The sequence below is a fragment of the Ctenopharyngodon idella genome, chromosome 4 (assembly GCF_019924925.1).
Source record: "Ctenopharyngodon idella isolate HZGC_01 chromosome 4, HZGC01, whole genome shotgun sequence".
Taxonomy (NCBI): domain Eukaryota; kingdom Metazoa; phylum Chordata; class Actinopteri; order Cypriniformes; family Xenocyprididae; genus Ctenopharyngodon; species Ctenopharyngodon idella.
Genome location: NC_067223.1, coordinates 16,762,108 through 16,786,041, shown reverse-complemented (window position 1 = coordinate 16,786,041; position 23,934 = coordinate 16,762,108). Strand labels below are relative to the sequence as shown.

The window sequence follows — 23,934 nt, the reverse complement described above, 5'->3', positions numbered from 1 at the left end:
TTACGTAGTAGTCTTGTAGCTTATACATTAGATATTTATAAATACATATTTATAAATTTTTGAATACATATTTATTATTTGATTGACAAATGATGTTATGAAACTTCACAATGAGTTGGCAGATTTATAAAAGAAATTGCTAGTAGCATAGGACTTTTATTTTGATAATCTCTCGCTCAGCAGTTTTGTTCGGCTGCAGAGTTTCTGCGCTACTTTGACGGATCTGAAAGGTAAGTGATGTTTACATTCAGTTCAGTTTCCTTAATATATAAATAAACACATTCAGTCGAGGCTTTTCTTTTTGGATTTGCAGTGCCACCGAACACTGAACTAAATTCAGCATGTGACGCTGAAATATCGCTGTATAGTTTGACTGTTAGTGAAAGTAAAAGCGGTTCTGGAGAGTTTGGGTGAAATGAAAGCGAGTGATCTGCTTTCCTGCAGGGCAGAATGAAGCTCAGGGTGAGAATCAACAAACAGACCCGCCGACTGGAGCTGGACGGACCAGAGCCGACTCTCTCCGAGCTCAGAGTCCGGGTCAGTGAGGAGCTGCTGCCTCAGTGCGGACTGGGGTGAGTTTGAGATGGTTTAGGTTTAATTTCAGTTTAGTTTATTTATTTCCTGTGGGTAATTTTGATTTATTTTAATGAACAAAAAATGTGTTAATAGTTTTTTTGTTTGATGTAATGATTAAACCTAAACATGTGATGCTGTTACCATAAAATCTGGTATTATTCATTCATGTTTCTCACACTTTCATTTCTGCCCAACATCTGAAGCATCTCTTTCTCCTTCTGTGTAGATCTGATGTGGAGTTCAGTCTGTCTCTGAACGGGACGGAGGTGCTGTTGGACACGGGACAGACTCTTTCCTCCTGTGGGGTTGTTTCTGGAGATATGATCAGTGTGATTCTGCCCCAGGGCTGTTCTCAGCAAACACAAACTGCCCCAGAAACCCCCAGCAGTTCAGAAAACACACCCGGCTCCAGTCAGGAGGTCAGATCCCAACCTGAAATATAGCACTGAATGTACTAATTAAAATAACACAGCCTCTCAGGACCATTACAAACATAAACATATAAAAATATACATGTCTGGTCGATATAAAAGTAATATAATTAAACATAAACTTTTGATTTAGAGGTAACAGTACAGACAGTAAAAAATAAACATTCAGCAGTGCATGATGATGTAAATAATATACACAAAATGACAGAAATTGTTCAAATTTCTTTTAAATACATGATTTAAATTATTAAAGTTTTATACTTTATTTGGTTACCACTGTTTTATATAATAAAATTGTATTAAATCATATAATTTAAATTAAAACAGACATCAGAATTTCTGAAAAATAAAACATTTCATAGAGCACTATTATTGTTACTTTTTTAATAAATTATTAAATCGTTGAAGTTTTATGAATTCAATTGATTAGATGTAATTTTTTGACAATACAATTGTATTATATCATAAAACCAGAAAATCCAGAAGAAAAAAAAAACATTTTATAGGGCACTATTATTGTTACTTTTTTAATAAATTATTAAATCGTTGAAGTTTTATCAATTAAATTGATTAGATATAATTTTTGATTAAAAAAAAATCATCATTGAATAAAAAATTAAAACAGACAACATAATTTCTGTTAAGTTTTGTAAGGATTTATTATGGTTAAATTTAATAAATATTAAATTAAATATTAAATTGTTAAAGTTTTATGAATTCAATTGATTGGACATCCAATCACAGAAAGCACAGAATTTAGGAAAAAAAAAATCGAACGGATTTCACAGGTCCCTAAAACTGCATTGCTGGCATTATTTTTTAAACAACAAGAACTGAAGAAAAGAAACTGAAGAAAAGAAGATATGAAATGACAAACACCCTGATGCTGTGAGTCAGCATGTTTGTGTTTGTGTTGACTCAGGCCGGTGGCGCAGAGAGCAGCAGTGCGAGGGATTCTGGGATGGAGGAGTGGATGGAGGATGAGGAGGGTGTGGGTGCCGGGCTCTTCGCTCCTTCACCACTGCTGTGCTGTGAGACGGAGGAGGACGGTGTGATTCCACACGCGCTGGAGAGGCTGCTGGACTCGGCAAGCTGTCAGAAACCATCAGACTGTCTGATGCTTGCGGCGCATCTGCTGCTGCTGGAGACCGGCTTCCTCCCGCAGGTCAGAGTTCACCTGATGACCCCTGCTGACCCCTCAGACTCACTCTGGTTTCCAAAGTCTCTCCAGTGGGAGTTATTCTCTGTATCAGTGTCACTGTTTCTGAACTCTCTGAAACACCTCCATTGTAGTCTTGAGTTTTCTTCACAATATTCCTCATTTAAATAATTCATACGCAGAATAAAGGGGCGGGGCCTGGTTGAGTTAGTTAGTATTGTGTTGAAACTCACAGTTATGGTAAGGGGCGCGACATTTCCCAAAAGGTACTTATATAATAATAAGGTACTTAGATTCATTCACGATATTTTGAAGTGCAAATGATAAGTTCCATGCATGTTTATTACCGCCACATGTGTAGTTTTGACGTAATTGGTTATTCTCCCTTTCAGGGTTCTAATGTGAACTCAGGCGAGATGCCGATTGGCTGGCGGGCGGCAGGGGGCGTGTACAGGCTTCAGTACGCCCACCCACTTCTGGAGAACAGCCTGGTGTCAGTGGTCGCCGTGCCAATGGGCCAAACGCTTGTCATTAATGGTGCGATAATCTGCATACAGCAGCTGTTATTAGTCAGCACTGTCTTCCTTCAGTTGAGTAATTGTTTATTTGTTGTGAAACAGCTGTTCTTAAGATGGACAAGGCTATGGAGAATTCTCGCAAGCTGGTGCTGAAACCAGATGATTATGTGACGGCTGATTGGGCAGGTACTGATAACCTATAGTTCGATATATTTTAAAGCTGATAATCAATATATGAAACTTTTTGCCGATACCGATAACCGATAATTCTTTATATTTGCAAGCCGACAATCAATATTTGAAGCTTTTGGCCGATACCGATAACGGATAATTCTTTATATTTGAAAGGCGATAATCAATATTTGAAACTTTTGGCCAATACCGATAACTGATAATTCTTTATATTTGAATGCTGATAATCAATATATGAAACTTTTGGCCGATACGATAACTGATAATTCTTTATATTGGAAAGCCGATAATCAATATTTGAAACTTTTCTCCGATACCGATAACTGATAATAATTTATATTTGAAAGCGATAATCAATATATGAAACTTTTGGCCGATACGATAACTGATAATTCTTTATATTGGAAAGCCGATAATCAATATTTGAAACTTTTGGCCGATACGATAACTGATAATTCTTTATATTTGAAAGGCGATAATCAGTATTTGAAACTTTTGGCCAATGCCGATAATTATTTTTATTTGAAAGCCGATAATCAATATTTGAAACTTTTGGCCAATACAATAACTGATAATTCTTTATATTAGAAAGGCGATAATCAGTATATGAAACTTTTGGCCAATACGATAACCGATAATTCTTTATGTTTGAAAGCCAATAACCAATATACTGGCCGATCTAAATCCAAATCCAAATTTTTATATAATTTTTGAGAGCCTAATTACAAAATATGTATTTTCCTTTTTGAAGTGATTTCAATCATATTTCAAGCAATTTAAACATCATGGTGAACAGCACGCATCTGAAGCGTCTCAGCTATTTATCGGCTTTAATATATCGGCCAAATTTTCTTATTGGGCCGATAAAGATAACATTAAAAATGAACGTATATTGGTCAGTATATGGTGGCCAATATATAGTGCATCACTAATATTTTTTTCAAAATAGGACAAAGACATTTTGATTAAAAATTACAAAGTCATAAATTTAAAAAAATGAAACATTTGCTTTTCCTGACTTTCACTGTAAGAGAATTACTGTAAACACAAGTTTTATTTCTTGGACAAACTGTGTTAAAACATGTAAAAATGATTTTCTATGGTAGTTGACTTAATGTTCACGGATGCCTGAAGATTTACCTGAGTTGTCTCGTTCCTCAGGTGGCAGCGCAGGCGTCGTCTACAGAGACTTAAGCAAACTGTCTCGTCTCTTTAAAGATCAGCTGGTGTATCCGCTTATGGCCGCTGCCAGACAGGGTGATTATTCCTCTCACAGTGTGTTCACACTAGTAACGCGTGTCCGTTCAGAGTGTTTTTGACGGCTGTTTGTGTGTGCAGCGCTGGGTCTGCCGGCTCTGTTCGGTCTGGCTGTTCTTCCTCCTGAGCTGCTGTTGCGTGTGTTGCGGCTGCTGGACGTCGTCTCTCTCGTCGCGCTGTCGGCTGTGTGCCGAGACCTGAACGTCGCTACCCATGATCCCTCACTCTGGAGACACCTGCTGCACAGAGACTTTAGGGGTAAAAAGACACACACTCACAGTCACATTAAACACACATCAGACAGATGAAATGTAACTGAGCAAATGTTGTGTGGTTTTGCAGTGCGCTTTCCTGCAGGAAATCAACACAGAGACACTGACTGGAGAGAGGTGAGTGAAACACTTCTGCCAGTCATATTTAGAAGCCATCTCATCTCGTATTGGCACTCAATAATTTTTAAAACATTTAAAAAAATAACAAAATCATGTTAAGAATTTGCAATATTATAATCAAAAAAACATTCAATATTCAATACAATATTCAGTTTAGCAGTTTATTTATTTTTATTATGCTTATGAAAAGATTAATTATGTTTTTTGAGTTGGCACACAATCTGAATAATTTTATTTTTTATTAATTTAAAAATAAATAATCATATTGATACATAAATTACACTGTGTGATTTTATACTGTAAAAAATTAACAAATTGAAACAGATAATACAGAAATAATAGTTTTTTTGATATACAATTATACTTATATATTCACTGACCCACGAGTCACCAAATGATGTAAACTGAATATTATATTTTTTATTTAATTACTTTTTTTAAGTTGCTATTTTAAACTCTTAACTCTGTCCTTAATTGAACTGAATTCAGTCAATATTGACTTAATAACACTGTTCTTACAGTGTTGAATTGAACTTGTTTCATAATTGATGAGCTTCAGAGAATTTGTCTCATATCTGATGAAGTTTGCGTCATTGATTCTGTTATTTCCCTGAAGCTGCTGTGAAACAATCTGTATTGTATAAAGAATAAATAATATAAAGAATAAATAAATCTGACATTTCTTTTTGCCCTCAGCTTTACAAAAAGAAGCACAAACAGAGGAAGGAGAATTTACAGAGAAGGCGTTTTTATCCACAACACATGCCTCCGATTTTCCCACTTTCCCCCTTCCCATCCGGCCCGGCTCCCCTCCCCCTCCCCCTCTACCCTCCCGGCATCATCGGTGGAGACTACGACCAATCGCCCGTTATCCTGCCTCGCCCACGCTTCGACCCCATTGGCCCACTCCCGGGTCATCTCCCAGGAGCGGACGTTCCCATTGGCCGACGGAGTCTGAGGCCGGGAGGGAATCGACCAGCAGACATCAGGAGGGGTTTCATTTGAGCTTCAACCCACAGACTTATTTTTTCCAAACAAGTAGAGGATAAAATTATTTTGATGGCGTTTTTTTTGTTGTTGTTGTTGTTCTTCATTAATTAAAGCATTCCTGGGACGCTTTTGAAATAGATTCATTAAAGGAATAATTCACCCAAAAATGAACTATTCCTTTACTAAGACATTAACATTAAAGAAGCAAGATGTGTTTGAGTCGCAAAAAAAATTTCAATAAAAAGTCTTGACTGCTTCGGTGTGTTTGTGGAGTCACATGTGGGCTTCCTTGTCACTGTTGCTCCACACCGGCTTGCGTTTCTCCAGGAACGCCCTGACGCCCTCCTGCCCGTCCCGCAGCGCCAGGTTCTCCACCATGGCTGCGGAGACAGCAGGGTTGAATTTCATTTATGAAGGAAATGTGAAGACTCGATATGCAGCAGTGTAATTCACTCAAATCACCACAGGAGGGCGAAACGATTTTAAATTCATTAGACTCGATTTGCAATGGTGTAATTCACAAAGAGCACCACAGGAGGGCGAAACGATTTTAAGTTCATTACACTCGATTTGCAATGGTGTAATTCACTCAAATCACCACAGGAGGGCGAAACGATTTTAAATTCATTAGACTCGATTTGCAATGGTGTAATTCACTCAAATCACCACAGGTGATTTTTAAGTTTTTAATTGGATTAGTTTGCCAAGCCCTGCCTGAAAAAAGCAAGCACTACAAATAAAACAAATTATACAGACACTTCATATTTAACTGAATAATGATGTGTAGATTACGTTTTCATGATTGGTTTGTGAAAGGTGTCATTACACATGTCTGGACTCGCCTGGCTCACTTGGATCTCTGAAACTCGGGAAGAGGCATGAAGTTATGGATGGAGGTGACTCTGGTTTTTCTGTTTCCTCACAGGGCGACAGCGAGATCTGTAAGAGAACAGGGTGTTAAGTCATTCTTACTAATTATTCACACACATACGGAGAGGTGGTATTAACATTATGTGGCATGGCGTCTTATGCAAAGAAGCCATTGGCACATGCCATAATCAAGCCATACTGTGGATCTCTGCACTACTTTCCAGTAGATGAGTAATAAAGACAGAAAAAAAGTCCTTTCTAACATTATTAGGCGATTTATGGTATTACCACAAAGTGAATTAAAAGAAATTTAATACAGGTTCTAAAAGTATGAAAATTTAACAAAGGCCTGATTCACTAAAGGCTCAAAGTCTTGATTCAAATACCATGATTTCTGAAGTGTCTGTGTATAAAAGTAACCTTGCCTTGTCAAGCTCAGTGGTTCAGTATATAAAATGAATACAAGTTATTACACACGTGGAGTTCAAATCCAATTTTGCTTTCAGCTATGAGTGTTTTCATCATATCCAACAAAACACATAGGAAAAACACTCCTTTACACCACAAACTCAGTAGCTCAGGATATAAAGTGTTTCAATCATGGAGTCTTGAGTTCAGTCCCCCTTTTGCAAATCATAAAAAGACGTGGTTGAGGTTGTTTCTTTAAATCACATAAAGCTCTCAATAAAACCAGTCCAAACACAAGTTTCAGTGGCTGAGGTAACAGAGTGTTGTCGATTTGCAGAGGTGTAATTCACTCAAATCACCACAGGAGGGCGAAACGATTTTAAATTCATTAGACTCGATTTGCAGAGGTGTAATTCACTCAAATCACCACAGGAGGGCGAAACGATTTTAAATTCATTAGACTCGATTTGCAATGGTGTAATTCACTCAAATCACCACAGGAGGCCGAAACGATTTTAAATTTATTAGACTCGATTTGCAACGGTGTAATTCACTCAAATCACCACAGGAGGGCGAAACGATTTTAAGTTCATTAGACTCGATTTGCAACGGTGTAATTCACTCAAAACACCACAGGAGGGTGAAACGATTTTATGTTCATTAGACTCGATTCGCAGCAGTGTAATTCACTCAAATCACCACAGGAGGGCGAAACGATTTTAAATTCATTAGACTCTATTTGCAACGGTGTAATTCACTCAAATCACCACAGGAGGGCGAAACGATTTTAAATTCATTAGACTCGATTTGCAATGGTGTAATTCACAAAGAGCACCACAGGAGGGCGAAACGATTTTAAGTTCATTACACTCGATTTGCAATGGTGTAATTCACTCAAATCACCACAGGAGGGCGAAAAGATTTTAAGTTCATTAGACTCGATTTGCAGCAGTGTAATTCACACAAATCACCACAGGAGGGTGAAACAATTTTAAATTCATTAGACTCGATTTGCAATGGTGTAATTCACTCAAATCACCACAGGAGGCCGAAACGATTTTAAATTCATTAGACTCGATTTGCAATGGTGTAATTCACTCAAATCACCACAGGAGGCCGGAACGATTTTTAATTTATTAGACTCGATTTGCAATGGTGTAATTCACTCAAATCACCACAGGAGGGCGAAACGATTTTAAATTCATTAGACTCGATTTGCAATGGTGTAATTCACAAAGAGCACCACAGGAGGGCGAAACTATTTTAAGTTCATTAGACTCGATATGCAGCAGTGTAATTCACTCAAATCACCACAGGAGGGTGAAACTATTTTAAATTCATTAGACTCGATTTGCAATGGTGTAATTCACAAAGAGCACCACAGGAGGGCGAAACGATTTTAAGTTCATTACACTCGATTTGCAATGGTGTAATTCACTCAAATCACCACAGGAGGGCGAAACGATTTTAAATTCATTAGACTCGATTTGCAATGGTGTAATTCACAAAGAGCACCACAGGAAGGCGAAAAGATTTTAAGTTCATTAGACTCGATTTGCAGCAGTGTAATTCACACAAATCACCACAGGAGGGTGAAACTATTTTAAATTCATTAGACTCGATTTGCAATGGTGTAATTCACAAAGAGCACCACAGGAGGGCGAAACTATTTTAAGTTCATTAGACTCGATATGCAGCAGTGTAATTCACTCAAATCACCACAGGAGGGCGAAACGATTTTAAATTCATTAGACTCGATTTGCAATGGTGTAATTCACTCAAATCACCACAGGAGGCCGAAACGATTTTAAATTCATTAGACTCGATTTGCAATGGTGTAATTCACTCAAATCACCACAGGTGGCCGAAACGATTTTAAATTCATTAGACTCGATTTGCAATGGTGTAATTCACTCAAATCACCACAGGAGGGCGAAACGATTTTAAATTCATTAGACTCGATTTGCAATGGTGTAATTCACAAAGAGCACCACAGGAGGGCGAAACTATTTTAAGTTCATTAGACTCGATATGCAGCAGTGTAATTCACTCAAATCACCACAGGAGGGTGAAACTATTTTAAATTCATTAGACTCGATTTGCAATGGTGTAATTCACAAAGAGCACCACAGGAGGGCGAAACGATTTTAAGTTCATTAGACTCGATTTGCAATGGTGTAATTCACTCAAATCACCACAGGAGGGCGAAACGATTTTAAATTCATTAGACTCGATTTGCAATGGTGTAATTCACAAAGAGCACCACAGGAGGGCGAAAAGATTTTAAGTTCATTAGACTCGATTTGCAGCAGTGTAATTCACACAAATCACCACAGGAGGGCGAAACGATTTTATGTTCATTAGACTCGATATGCAGCAGTGTAATTCACTCAAATCACCACAGGAGGGTGAAACTATTTTAAATTCATTAGACTCGATTTGCAATGGTGTAATTCACAAAGAGCACCACAGGAGGGCGAAACTATTTTAAGTTCATTAGACTCGATATGCAGCAGTGTAATTCACTCAAATCACCACAGGAGGGCGAAACGATTTTAAATTCATTAGACTCGATTTGCAATGGTGTAATTCACTCAAATCACCACAGGAGGGCGAAATGATTTTAAATTCATTAGACTCGATTTGCAATGGTGTAATTCACTCAAATCACCACAGGTGGCCGAAACGATTTTAAATTCATTAGACTCGATTTGCAATGGTGTAATTCACTCAAATCACCACAGGAGGCCGAAACGATTTTAAATTTATTAGACTCGATTTGCAACGGTGTAATTCACTCAAATCACCACAGGAGGCCGAAACGATTTTAAATTCATTAGACTCGATTTGCAATGGTGTAATTCACAAAGAGCACCACAGGAGGGCGAAACGATTTTAAGTTCATTACACTCGATTTGCAATGGTGTAATTCACTCAAATCACCACAGGTGGCCGAAACGATTTTAAATTCATTAGACTCGATTTGCAATGGTGTAATTCACTCAAATCACCACAGGAGGCCGAAACGATTTTAAATTCATTAGACTCGATTTGCAATGGTGTAATTCACAAAGAGCACCACAGGAGGGCGAAACGATTTTAAGTTCATTACACTCGATTTGCAATGGTGTAATTCACTCAAATCACCACAGGAGGGCGAAACGATTTTAAATTTATTAGACTCGATTTGCAACGGTGTAATTCACTCAAATCACCACAGGAGGCCGAAACGATTTTAAATTCATTAGACTCGATTTGCAATGGTGTAATTCACAAAGAGCACCACAGGAGGGCGAAACGATTTTAAGTTCATTACACTCGATTTGCAATGGTGTAATTCACTCAAATCACCACAGGTGGCCGAAACGATTTTAAATTCATTAGACTCGATTTGCAATGGTGTAATTCACTCAAATCACCACAGGAGGCCGAAACGATTTTAAATTCATTAGACTCGATTTGCAATGGTGTAATTCACAAAGAGCACCACAGGAGGGCGAAACGATTTTAAGTTCATTACACTCGATTTGCAATGGTGTAATTCACTCAAATCACCACAGGAGGGCGAAACGATTTTAAGTTCATTGGACTCGATAACCACTGGAGGGCGAAACTAAGTTCATTAGAATCTATTTGCAACGGTGTAATTCATGAAAATCACCACAGGAGGTCAAAACATTTAAATTCATATGATTTGATTCTCAGTGGTGTAATTCACAAAAATCACCACAGGAGGGCGAAACACTTTTATGTTCATTAGACTCGATTTGCATGAATGTACTTCATGGAAATTACCACAGGAGGGCACACAGCGTTTTAGGTCTTTTAGCTTTTTGCAAATCAATTTATTTTAACAGAAGAGATCACAGAACATCGATAGTGTAAACAGATCTGACTGGCTGTTCATGTTGCATTGCGCTATGAGTATACTCTTCTGCTCTCACCCTCTTGCAGAAGTACAGTACATTTAAGTTCATTAGACTCGATTGGTATTGGTGTTGTTTACAAAAACAGCCACAGGAGGGTGCAAAACATTTAAGTTCATTACACTTGACTTGTTTTGATGAAATTCACAAAAAACATTACAGGAATGTGTAATCTGTTTAGCACTTTTGACTTATTTGCGAATATGTTTTAACAGAAAACAGGACGGAACATAGATAATGTAAATAGTTCTTATTGGCTGTTCATGTTGCAATGCAAAATATGTTTTTCTGCCCTCACCCTCTTACAGAAGTATAGTGCTTTTAAGCTCATTAGGCTCAATTTGCAATGTTGTAATTCACAAAACCACCACAAAAGGGCACAATAACAAGCTTGAATATAAAACAAGTAAATTGAGAAAAAAATTCACACAAAAATCAAAAAAAAAAATTTTATTAAAAAAAAGCTTTGTTTAAAAAGATATTTTCAATTATACTTAAAACTTAAGTATAATTGAAAATTCTTGCAATGTCAATGAGGATTGGAATTAAGTATGTATCCACAATGATGGTGACAACCATTTATCATTAAAAAAAAAGAACAGTGTCTCGAGGTTTCCTTTTGGGTGTAAAAGTATTGGCTCAAATCCAGCAGGTTGTAAAGTTTCTTGTATCACTTAAAACTTAGTGACTAATCACTTGCCTTTCATATATGGTTCCTTGGATCAAGTCCCATAATTGCAAACATTTTCCCACCATATAACACAAAGCTCTCACTTTTCTTATCAGATTCAGTGGCTCAAGTGGTAAAGCTTTGTGTTTCAAACACAGAGTCCTGAGTTCAAACCCCACTATTGCATACATTAAATTATTTTAATTTTAATTAATGCTGTAGGTAAAGTGAAAATCAACCAAATTAAATCATGGCGAACTTTGCAAAATCTGTGGTTCAGTGGTTAATTACTTGACTTTTGTATGTGGGGTTCTTGGATCATATCGCACAATTGCAAACATTTTCATCATATAACACAAAGCTCTCAAGAATAACCCATTCAAAACTTCCACTGCTTCATCAGATTCAGTGGCTCAAATGGTAAAGCGTTAAGCTTTGATCATAGAGTCCTGAGTTCAAATCCCACTATTGCTTACTTTGATTTTTTTTTTTTAAATTAATGCTGTAGATAAACCGAAAATCAACCGAAATTAACCACCTCAGACTTCATAAAGTCTGTGGCTCAGTGTTTAATTACCTGCCTTTCATATGTTTGGATCAAGAAAAACCCATTAAAAACACCAACATTCCTATCTGATTCAGTAGCTCAAGTAATAAAGCATTGCTTTTTAGTCATAGTGTCCTGAGTTCGAATCTCACTATTGCTTACATTACGTTGTTTTCATAAATGCTGTAGCTAAACTGAAAGTCAACAGTATTAAACCAACTCAAACATCACAAAGTCTGTGGCTCAGTGGTAAGTCACTTGCCTATCATACAAAGCGTTCTTGGTTCAAATCTTGTCATCATGAACTTTTTTTCATCATAGAAAACAAAGCCCTCAATAAAACTCAGCCCAACACACCCATCAGTATCCCAGGCTCAATGGCTCAGGAGGCAAGGTGTTGCGTTTCAATCTTGGAGTCACGAGTTCAAATCCCCCTTTTACATACATTAAATTGTATGCATCCAACAAGATGCCCTAAACACATTTGTCAAATGTGAAAACCACAGTGGTTCAGTGGTTAAACACATGTTAACTACAAATAATACTGCAATACAGACATGGGTTCAAACCCAATGACAGCAGAGTGTTTTTTTTAATTGTATAAACAAAGATCTTCATTAAACTCTGTCCAAAACACACATCAACACTTCAGACTCAGTGGCTCAGGAGATAAAGTGTGGTGCTTTAATCTTGGAATCCTGGGTTTGAATCCCACTATTGCTTAGGTTAAATTGTTGTCATTAAATCCAATAAACTGCCCCAAACAACAACTCTCAGCGTGAAAGCCACGATGGCACTAGTGGCTAAACACACGTTGGTTGCGGACAAGGCTGCGATAGAGGCATGGGTTCAAACCCCACCTCAGCATGTGGGGAAACACCCCACAGAAAGAAAGCTGTGGTGACAGCAAAGTACCTGGGGCGGTACACCAAAGAAGGGCGTGGCGGCAAAGGTGGATACCTGGGGTGGTACACCAAAGAAGGGCGTGGCATGGCAAAGGCAGATACCTGGGGCGGTACACCAAAGAAGGGCGTGGCGGCAAAGGCAGATACCTGGGGCGGTACACCAAAGAAGGGCGTGGCGGCAAAGGTGGATACCTGGGGCGGTACACCAAAGAAGGGCGTGGTGGCAAAGGCACAAAAAACTGAAACACGGATGTACTGAACAACATACCTGGGGCGGTAAAACAGATGAGCGGCACAGCAGTGACAGACAGGCTGACATACCTGGGGCGGTAAAACAGAGTGGAGAGAGGCGGGCTCGGAGAGAGGCGGGCTCGGAGAGAGGCGGGGCAAGAGAAAGGAGGAGGAGAAAGAAAGGGAAAAAAGCTTTTAAAAATCAATTTTTTATTTTTTTTTAAATAAAAAAAAACTTTTTTTCCCCAAAAAATTCTTCACACTCATTAAAAGCCACAGCAGAGAGGGGATTCGAACCCTGGTCTCCTGCGTCAGATTTAGTTTTCATACCATGAGCTCTGACCACTGGACCACCAGCATCTCACAGTAAATAATGTTCGTTTCTATACTTTGAGGAAAAAGCAACTACAAATATTTTGAAAAAAAAAAAAAAAAATCTGTATTAAAAGTGTCTAAAACTTAATAAATGTCAATTGACATATATACAATCATCAGCAATGCAACAACAACAACAACAAAAAAACAAAAAAACAAAAAAAAATTAAAGTAATTTAAGTAAATTTGACCCCAAAGGATGTTTCTATTAACTCCATCACTTCAGTTCATAGAAATATTCTGATGGGTGTATATGTTTCTAAAATTACAATGTGAAACAAATATAGAAAAGTATATTTTATTTTACTTCAATAATAATGAATTTTGGCTTGATCTAACCTTCTTCCCAGTTTTATTTGTGATGATTAACTATATTAATGTGTTACAGGCCACAAACTATAAGAACACTAAATAGAAACAAAAACCCTCCCATTTTTAGTGTTAATGTTTTTTCACACCGCATTGTCTGATGCTTTAGTATTATGGTGTATGTTGTGCTCCACACTTCTGCACTCAACAATGTTCACTTAAAGGGACAGTTCACCCAAAAATGAAAATTTTGTCATCATTGTGAGGAATGTTTGTAACCACGCAGATCTCGCCCCCCATTGACTACCATAGTAGGAAAAAAAATACTATGGTAGTCAATATGGGGCAAGATCTGCTTGGTTACAAACATTCTTCCAAATAGGGGTGAGAGAAAAAAAAAATAAAAAATCGATTCATCGATGCACGATTCTCTCTCCAATGATTCTGGATCGATTCTGAAATTCTGAGCTTAGTTTTTATTCAGATGCACGATGATGCTGAGTGTGCTTTAGAAACACCCGGATTCTGCTGGCTTCCAATTCCTCACACATATACAAAACTCGAACCTTCCGTAAAAAATCTTTCATAAAGTTCGGAAAGGTTGAAGCGAATTACAACGACATTCGCGGGCTTCACTGCACAGTTTTGACTTAAGGGATTAAATGGACAGGACAAACAGCATTACTTATTATATTTCAAAACAGATGTGTGCATGAATGCAACTTATTAGATCTCCCGCTGTCTATGATGTAACAATCAAACGACTGTAAACATGAGAAAGAAAACGTTCAGATAATCTTAAATACTGAAAGCACTATTTGTTTATCACTTGTAATATGTTTCGTTGCTCCTGTTTATTATTTGCTACTTGCTTGTATGTTTTGAAGTTATATTAGTTTAAAATTCTTAACATACAATTGTTTTAATTAAATTTTTTCAATTTGTAATTATTTTAAGGTTTTTAAGTTGGTAAACTAATTAATTAATAATAAAAAAAAAGTAGATCAAGAATCGTTTTGGAATCGAATCGTGACTCCCAGAATCAGAATCGTGATCATGAGGTGACTAAAGATTCCCACCCCTACATCCAAATATCTTCCTTTGTGTAGAGCAGAACAAAGAAATTTATACAGGTTTGGAACAACTTAAGGGTGAGTAAATTATGAATTTTCATTTTTGGGTGAACTATCCCTTTAATATGCGCATCACCTTTCACTGCTGAATGAATGCTGTGTGACTCACATGCTGTTGAATTCGAGTTTATGGCCTTCAATCTGTCTCTGTGATTCTGGTGATTCTCTCCACCAATAACGTTGAGGACAGGATGAAAGTGAGTTGTAGGGTAGTGAATAAAACTTGGGTACCGAAAGGGATAGTCCACCCAAAAATGAAAATTCTGTCATCATTTACTTATCCTCATGTCGTTACAAACCTGTATGACGTGTAACGCAAAAAAAGATATTTTGACAAATGCTGGTAACTAATGGATTTTGGTGACCACTGACTTGTGTTATATGGAGAAAATAAAACAACAACTATGTTTACAGGCACCCTTATAATGTGATTATAATAAGATTTAGATAATATTGAGATTAAACTTTATCTCATGGAAACACAATACTTTGATCGAATTAGTTCACCCAAAAATGAAAATTCTGTCATCATTTACTCACACTCCTGTCTTTCCAAACCTGTAAGACTTTCGTTCATATTCAGAACACAAATGAAGATCTTTTTAATGAAATCTGAGAGCTTTCTGTCCCTCCATAGAGAGCTACACAACTACCACTTTGACGCTTAAAAAAGATCGTAAAACTAATCCATATGAATTGAGAGGTTTGGTCCAAATTTTCTGAATAGTTTTATATGATGAACAGAATTAATTTAGGCTTTTATTCACATATAAACATTGATCAGCGAACATAAACAGAAGCTCAACCGAACCTGCTTGACGCGCGGGAGCAAACCTCTTGAGGAAGCTCAAACGTGCTGCGTAACTCGAGAATGAACCTCATTAGTTCTCACTCGTTACATTGAATGCGACATAAATTACATTGAATACAATTAACATTAAAATGAAGACATTTTGGACGCGTCACCAAAAAAATCCAATATGAATCATAGAAATGTGTTTTGCATTTGACGTAAGTAGATTAAAACAGTGGCCAGTAACAGACCTACACTACGAGTTCATCATTTGTGCTGTGCATGTGAATAATGGTGGTGAAAATAACCGCAATTCTTAGTGAATAATCAGAATAATGAAAATTGCATTTAAACGGGTGAAGAGGTGAAGAAGTCCTTACTCCTATTTTTGGAAATAACCATATTATTGGTGCACATGTAAACATAGTCAATGACACATTTCTCATAGTATCTTCTTTTATGTTCCGCAGAAGAAAGTAAGACACAATGACAGAATTATTATTTTTAGGCGAACTTTCATTCAGTCCTCAAGCTTTCTTTTTCATCAATAACAAAGGGAATATCATAACAGATGAACAAAGACATAAGCATTACCTATGTGTGAGCAGATGTCCATCATTATAGTGAATGTCTGTCCACAACATGCTTCTTTTGTCTGTAGGGAAAGACATTAATAAACATTAATAGACATTTCTCAATATTGGATATTCAAACTTCCAGTAAAACAGAACTAAGAATCTTCATTTTCACTTTTTAAGCCCCCAAAAAATATTTTTTTAAGTTTTTGTTAGTAGAATTTAAATATAACTCAGATGCAGAAAAAGGATTGTTTTTTTAGTAACGGCATGTTTTCAGTAACTCAAACTAACTCTATTAACAAACACGAATCACAACATCAGCATATAAAAGCCCTATTGCTTATTATTCTACTTTATAAGCTTTATAGAAATCGCCTCCTTAGATTCACATCATAAAGGTAAAGCAACAACTACTTCATTTGTTCTTCTAAAGCTCTGACAAGGATGTTCAAAAAAAGAACAAAGTCATCAACCAGTGAAGACATACATCAATACAAACTTCATTGACAATTTAAAAACAAATGAGGACTATTATATAATCCGTGATAGTGATGGAGATAGAGAAACGCACTTTAAGTTACTTACAGGTGAGTCGCGTGACATGGTCGATTCTTGCCGTTTATCTCAATGTGTGTCAGTTGATTTTGCTGATGGGCTGAAATATGGGCTGTTGAGTGACTTTATGAGTCTGTCACTGAGCTGTCATCTGCAGAATCTGTACTTTTATGACTGTAAAATGATCAGAACGTGGTGTGGCGACTGTCAAATTGGTGTCATCATCATCTTGCTGTTGTCAATATCCCAAGATGTTATGAACGTGAAGCCGCTTGCGCCCCTAGAGGAGCGGATGACAAACTACACCAGTTTCTACCAGACGAGTCGTGTCTCACCACCAACACACTGAAAATGACTTCAAGTTGGGTTACCGGCTCAGTTCTTAAACGTCTAGTTTACTTTAACATTTTCATACTCAAAACAATCAGAATTTATTACGTTAAACAAGACGTAGATGAAAAACAGGCGATGACCGGCTCCCTCTTGTGGTCAACAAGTGTATCAGACAGCAGCATTAATACAAGAAACGACAAACTCAAGTCGCACTGGCAACCGTTGGGTAGAGGAAACCAATTTGTATTTTATACATTTTAAAACAAATCTAGGATTTTGTCAGCATCTAAACCAGTACGTAAACGTATAATCTATAGGTAGGCCTTAATGATTCAAACCAGCTCTCAACTGAACTGGGGTAAGACGGACAAAATGTCGGATGTGTTGATCTGAGAGTCACATGGATGACACTCAAACACAATATGCGATAAAAGATCTTCTAAAATACTCCCTTTGGGTGGTTTGTTCAAGTGTAAAGAATTTTTAAAATTATTTTCTAATTGTTCTTTATCGTTTGCTGTTCACAGTTAAAACAATGATTTTGTGTTGTTGTTTGTAGATTCATACGACTTTTGGAGTAAAGCTTTATTGGTTATTATAGGAACAAAGGACCGATGGTCTAATAGTCTAATCTTTATTAAAGTCTGTATCAAAATGACTTTTACGACATCTATTCGCTTGATGTTTCCAGCTTAAACCAGCAAAACTCTTTCAAGTTCATTAGAATCGATCTGCAGTGGTGTAATTCATGAAAATCACCACAGGAGGGCAAAACAATTTTAAGTTCATAAGATTCGATTTACAGGGGTGTAATTCATGAAAATCACTACAGGAGGACGAAACTTTTAAGTTAATTAGACTTGATCACCACAGTAGGGCGAAAGACATGTTCATTAGACTCGATTTGCCGTGGTGTAATTCACGAAAATGACAGGAGGGCAAAACATTTAAATTCAGGAGACTCGATTTGCAACTGTGTAATTCATGAAAATTACCACAGGAGGGCAAAACTATTTTATGTTCATTAGACTCGATTTGCAACGGCGTAATCAGTGAAAATCACCACAGGAGGGAGAAACTTTTAAATTAAGGAGACTCGATTTGCAACTGTGTAATTCACGAAAATTACCACAGGAGGGCAAAACTATTTTATGTTCATTAGACTCGATTTGCAACGGCGTAATTAATGAAAATCACCACAGGAGGGCGAAACAATTAAATTCAGGAGACTCGATTTGCAACTATGTAATTCACAAAAATTACCACAGGAGGGCGAAGCTATTTTACGTTCATTAGACTCGATTTGCAACGGCGTAATCAGTGAAAATCACCACAGGAGGGAGAAACTTTTAAATTCAGGAGACTCGATTTGCAACTGTGTAATTCACGAAAATCACCACAGGAGGGCGAAGCTATTTTATGTTCATTAGACTCGATTTGCAACGGCGTAATTAATGAAAATCGCCACAGGAGGGCAAAACTATTTTATGTTCACTAGACTCGATTTGCAACTGCGTAATTCATAAAAATCACCACAGGAGGGCGAAGCAATTAAATTCAGGAGACTCGATTTGCAACTGTGTAATTCACGAAAATTACCACAGGAGGGCGAAGCTATTTTATGTTCATTAGACTCGATTTGCAACGGCGTAATCAGTGAAAATCACCACAGCAGGGAGAAACTTTTAAATTAAGGAGACTCGATTTGCAACTGTGTAATTCACGAAAATTACCACAGGAGGGCGAAGCTATTTTATGTTCATTAGACTCGATTTGCAACGGCGTAATCAGTGAAAATCACCACAGGAGGGAGAAACTTTTAAATTCAGGAGACTCGATTTGCAACTGTGTAATTCACGAAAATCACCACAGGAGGGCGAAGCTATTTTATGTTCATTAGACTCGATTTGCAACTGCGTAATTCATAAAAATCACCACAGGAGGGCGAAACAATTAAATTCAGGAGACTCGATTTGCAACAGCGTATTTAATGAAAATCACCACAGGAGGGAGAAACTTTTAAATTCAGGAGACTCGATTTGCAACTGTGTAATTCACGAAAATTACCACAGAAGGGGGCGAAACAATTTTATGTTCATTAGACTCGATTTGCAACTATGTAATTCATGAAAATCACCACAGGAGGGCGAAACAAAATCACACTCATATACTGATACAACTAGTACAAAGAATAACTTAAATGATAATACATTTATTATAGCGTATATTTTTCTATCAGTTCAAGCAGCTTGTCACACATGACTCTTATAGAAATAAAATAATTTCTACAAGAGTACTTCTGGTTTTCTCGTAACTGAATAATAAATCTAAAGAAAAACGTTCGCAGATTTTTGTGTTTATTTCTGGACAGAATAGTCAATAAATTATCAATCAATGATGACCATCTTTTACCACATGTAAAGGTAAACTTTAAATCTAAATTACCTGAAAAACAGTAGGAGTACATCACAGGCTCTGTGGCTCAGTGGATAGTTGTCTCCCTTTCAAACATGAGAGTCCTGGTTCAAATCCCACAACTGTTAAAGTTATTCATCATTTAACACAAAGCTCTGGATAAACCTGTTCAAAACATTTGTCATCTCTGTAGTCTCAGTGGCTCAGGAAATAAAGTGTTGTGTTTCCATCACAGCGTCCTGAGTTCAAATCCCACTATTGCTTACTTTCAGTTGTTCTTATTAGACAAAGTGTGCCAAAAAGCAGCTGTTGTAGAAAATCCAGGATGGGCGAGTGGATAAACACATGTTCTCTGAGGACTAGACTGTGATGAAGACATGGGTTCAAATCTCACTTTAACTGCTTTATTGGAAACTCTCAGGATAACAGTGAAATACAAGTTCCTTTATATCTTCAAACAAGAGATCTGTAGCTCACAGATATGAGCGCTGCCTCACGGGTTCAGAGGTTGCTGGTTCGATCCCAGCCAGGTCTCTGCGATCGGAGTGAATGTGGTGTGAGTGTGAATGGCGCGCCCAAAGGAGGGGGATACCAGTGCGGTCTCCCCCCGGAGCTTCCGGCACAATCACCAGCAGTGGTTATGCTTTTGGACACAACGAGAAAAAATAAATTATTGTATATAAAAATTGTTCACCCCCGTCCCTTCCCCAACCATTTAGGTTCCCATCATTTGCTTTTCAACGGGGAGGCCCTTCAAAAAGAAAATGATAGGAACCTACATGTTTAGCACAGTAAAACATTATACATTACCTGTCCATGAGCAGATGACCATCATTACAGCCAATGTCTGTCCACACGTCCCAGAGCTCTGCTTCTGTTGGCCACAACACATCACTGATTCTGTAGGATCACGACAGAAACAAAGACTTCATTACACACACACACACATATATATATATATATATATATATATATATATATATATGACTAAAAAAATAGTCTGAATTAAATCTGTTATACAATCGTCTCATTTTAGTTCTGATGATGCTATTAATTCAATTACTGTCTTACAGGTCACAAAATTATTAAAACACTGAATAGAACTAAAAACTAACTTCCTATTCAAAAAATGTCAGACCTACAAAACATCAGAACAAGATTACAGAAATGTTACGCAATGAAAACCAGTAACAAAGTGTCGCTCTGTTGAAAAACAAACAAACAAAAAAACAAACTATTCTAGGCTGGTTGGATGATCTTAGCTGGTTTAATCTGGTCTCCCAGGCTGGCCAAGCTGGTTTTTGCTTGTCTTTTAGATTGTCTCCCAGGTTGACCATCAAAGACCAGCCTGGTCAACTAAAAAAAGTGTCCAAAATCCCTCTAAAACCAGCCTGGGTTTTTTCTTCAGCAGACTATAGTCACTGCTCTTTACTTTACTGTTTCATGCTTGTAATATTATGACATTTTTAATTAAAATACCATTTTAAAGTCTGTGTTTTCCTCTTATACACCAGTCATAACAGGGAGTAGAAAAGCAAAAAGCAGCAGAAGAACATCAGAGCTTCACACAACTCCTGCTGACTCTAACAGGAATCCAGTAACGACTGCAATATCCTCTTATTCCACTTTATAGTGTGAAGATCAGAGGGAGATTCATTCACAGTCTAAATAGGTAACGCTACAACTAGCGACTGATTTGCTATACAGTGCGAGCAATTCATTTGACAAGAGAAATTGACTTTAAGCGGAAAGTTACTTACAGGTGAGTCGCGTGACACATTTGATCCGTCTGTGTGTCGTTTTATTTGCAGCTGTGCTGGAATATGTGCTGTTAAAGTGCCATTAAGAGCTGTCATCTCATCTGCAGGATCTGCACATGTTGTTGTGACTGTCATCAAGCGTCATGTTGTTGTCAAGCAGCCGAAGTGTCAGACTGAAGGTGAAACTCGCTTCTGCCGCCTAGTGGAGCGGATGTTAAACTGCACTTTACTTTCATATTATAGAGATCACATTTGAGACTTCAAATCATTAACAAAAAAGCACCACAAACATGTTTAAATCCCACAGATGCAGTGATCGTCTTTTACAAAGCCTGAGTCTAAGTTACTTCATACACATACATTGGATACAAGCTCTGTGGCGCAGAAGAGAATTGTCTGCCTTTGAACACGAAAGTCTGGTCTTTCGTGTATATAAATGTATGTTACAGAAGAACAGAGGACAGAAGAAAAATCCAATTAAAGTTCATTAGACTCGATTTGCTGTGATGTAATTCTCAAAAATCACCACGGGGGGTGAAACATTTAAATTCAGGAGACTCGATTTGCTGTGATGTAATTCTCACAAATCACCACAGGAGGGCGAAACAATTTTAAGTTCATAAGAATCGATTTGCAACGGCGTTATTCATGAAAATCACCACAGGAGGGCGAAACGATTTTAATTCATTAGACTCGATTTGCAATGGTGTAATTCACAAAGAGCACCACAGGAGGGTGAAAGGATTTTAAATTCATTAGACTCAATTTGCAACGGTGTAATTCACACATATCACCACAGGAGGGCAAAATGATTTTAAGTTCATTAAACTCGATTTGCAATGGTGTAATTCACTCAAATCACCACAGGAGGGCGAAACGATTTTAAGTTCATTCGACTCGATTTGCAGCAGTGTAATTTACTCAAATCACCACAGGAGGGCGAAACGATTTTAAGTTTATTAGACTCGATTTACAGCAGTGTAATTCACATATATCACCACAGGAGGGCAAAATGATTTTAAGTTCATTAGACTCGATTTGCAATGGTGTAATTCACTCAAATCACCACAGGAGGGCGAAACAATTTTAAGTTCATTAGACTCGATTTGAAGCTCTGTGGCACAGAAGAGAATTGTCTGCCTTTGAACGCGAAAGTCTGGTCTTTTGTGTATATAAATGTATGTTACAGAAGAACAGAGGACAGAAGACAAATCCAATTAAAGTTCATTAGACTTGATTTGCAGTGGTGTAATTCACTCAAATCACCACAGGAGGGCAAAACTATTTTATGTTCATTAGACTTGATTTGCTGTGATGTAATTCTCAAAAATCACCACAGGGGGGTGAAACATTTAAATTCAGGAGACTCGATTTGCTGTGATGTAATTCTCACAAATCACCACAGGAGGGCGAAACAATTTTAAGTTCATAAGATTCGATTTACAACGGCGTTATTCACGAAAATCACCATAGGAGGGCAAAACAATTTTAAGTTCATAAGATTCGATTTGCAACGACGTTATTCACGAAAATCACCACAGGAGGGCGAAACAATTTTAATTCATTAGACTCGATTTGCAACGGTGTAATTCACTCAAATCACCACAGGAGGGCGAAACGATTTTAAGTTCATGAGACTCGATTTGCAGCAGCGTAATTCACTCAAATCACCACAGGAGGGCGAAACGATTTTAAATTCATTAGACTCGATTTGCAACGGTGTAATTCACTCAAATCACCACAGGAGGGCGAAACGATTTTAAGTTCATTAGACTCGATTTGCAATGGTGTAATTCACTCAAATCACCACAGGAGGGCGAAACGATTTTAAGTTCATTCGACTCGATTTGCAGCAGTGTAATTCACTCAAATCACCACAGGAGGGCGAAACGATTTTAAGTTCATTCGACTCGATTTGCAGCAGTGTAATTCACTCAAATCACCACAGGAGGGCGAAACGATTTTAAATTCATTAGACTCGATTTGCAACGGTGTAATTCACGAAAATCACCACAGGAGGGTGAAACGATTTTAAGTTCATAAGATTCGATTTGCAATGGTGTAATTCACACATATCACCACAGGAGGGCAAAATGATTTTAAGTTCATTAGACTCGATTTGCAGCAGTGTAATTCACTCAAATCACCACAGGAGGGCAATACGATTTTCAGTTCATTAAACTCGATTTGCAATGGTGTAATTCACTCAAATCACCACAGGAGGGCGAAACGATTTTAAATTCATTAGACTCGATTTGCAACGGTGTAATTCACTCAAATCACCACAGGAGGGCGAAACGATTTTAAGTTCATTAGACTCGATTTGCAATGGTGTAATTCACTCAAATCACCACAGGAGGGCGAAACGATTTTAAGTTCATTCGACTCGATTTGCAGCAGTGTAATTCACTCAAATCACCACAGGAGGGCGAAACGATTTTAAATTCATTAGACTCGATTTGCAACGGTGTAATTCACGAAAATCACCACAGGAGGGTGAAACGATTTTAAGTTCATAAGATTCGATTTGCAACGGCGTTATTCACGAAAATCACCACAGGAGGGCGAAATGATTTTAATTCGTTAGACTCGATTTGCAACAGTGTAATTC

At 37.5% G+C, this 23,934-nt stretch overlaps 1 protein-coding gene and 1 long non-coding RNA gene across 15 annotated transcripts; one reads left to right on the top strand and one right to left on the bottom strand.

Moving 5' to 3' along the window:
* Window positions 1–83: 83 nt before the first annotated feature.
* fbxo7 (F-box protein 7) lies at window positions 84–5,771 on the top strand. Its single transcript, XM_051889950.1, has 10 exons — window positions 84–230; window positions 445–572; window positions 803–995; window positions 1,930–2,172; window positions 2,559–2,703; window positions 2,787–2,870; window positions 4,038–4,133; window positions 4,215–4,391; window positions 4,476–4,522; window positions 5,222–5,771. The coding sequence occupies exons 2-10, from the start codon at window positions 451–453 to the stop codon at window positions 5,528–5,530; spliced, it is 1,416 nt and encodes a 471-aa protein (XP_051745910.1). The 5' UTR covers window positions 84–230; window positions 445–450; the 3' UTR covers window positions 5,531–5,771.
* Window positions 4,228–21,496, bottom strand: LOC127510439 (uncharacterized). 14 transcript variants are annotated; one of them, XR_007929632.1, is made up of 8 exons: window positions 21,324–21,496; window positions 20,374–20,463; window positions 19,594–20,206; window positions 16,846–17,095; window positions 16,277–16,337; window positions 13,110–13,211; window positions 6,367–6,454; window positions 4,228–4,369 (listed from the first exon to the last, which is right to left on the bottom strand). It is a non-coding gene; the product is annotated as an uncharacterized LOC127510439 (long non-coding RNA). The 14 variants fall into 14 exon arrangements; XR_007929630.1 differs by having other exon boundaries at window positions 4,231–4,369; window positions 6,342–6,454; XR_007929639.1 differs by having other exon boundaries at window positions 4,231–4,369; window positions 6,342–6,454; window positions 13,163–13,211.
* Between the last annotated feature and the right edge of the window lie 2,438 nt (window positions 21,497–23,934).